Genomic DNA, 418 nt, shown 5'->3' with positions numbered 1-418 from the left:
ATTTGCTTTTTTTGTTTCAGTATCAAGATAAAGAGGAAGTTGTCTTATGGATGAATACTGTTGGGCCCTACCATAATCGCCAAGAGACATATAAGTACTTTTCACTTCCATTCTGTGTTGGGTCAAAAAAAAGTATTAGTCATTACCATGAAACTCTGGGAGAAGCACTTCAAGGAGTTGAATTGGAATTTAGTGGTCTTGATATTAAATTCAAAGGTAAGTAAACTTTACTAGTTCTTATAGTACAAGTTAGATTGTAGACCAAGGTTTCTTGACTTCGGCACTATTGACATTGGGGGCAGATAATTGACATTGGGGGCAACAACTTCTTTTGTTGGGGGGCTTTCCTGTACATTGTTGAATACTCAGCAGAGCCCCTGCTTTCTACCCAGAAGATGCAAGTAGCACTCTCCAGTTG

At 38.8% G+C, this 418-nt stretch overlaps 1 protein-coding gene across 1 annotated transcript in view; it reads left to right on the top strand.

The window, feature by feature from the left end:
- Nucleotides 1–418, top strand: part of TM9SF3 (transmembrane 9 superfamily member 3) — a 53,749-nt gene continuing 53,331 nt past the window's right edge. Inside the window, exon 1 of the mRNA XM_011373979.2 lies at nt 1–216. Coding sequence (XP_011372281.1) covers nt 51–216 — 166 coding nt within the window. The 5' untranslated portion in view covers nt 1–50. The remainder of the gene's footprint in view (nt 217–418) is intronic.

Source organism: Pteropus vampyrus, unplaced genomic scaffold (assembly GCF_000151845.1).
Source record: "Pteropus vampyrus isolate Shadow unplaced genomic scaffold, Pvam_2.0 Scaffold238, whole genome shotgun sequence".
NCBI classification, from domain to species: domain Eukaryota; kingdom Metazoa; phylum Chordata; class Mammalia; order Chiroptera; family Pteropodidae; genus Pteropus; species Pteropus vampyrus.
The sequence above is the reverse complement of the archived record's forward strand: the minus strand, read 5'-3'. Positions and strand labels throughout refer to the sequence as shown.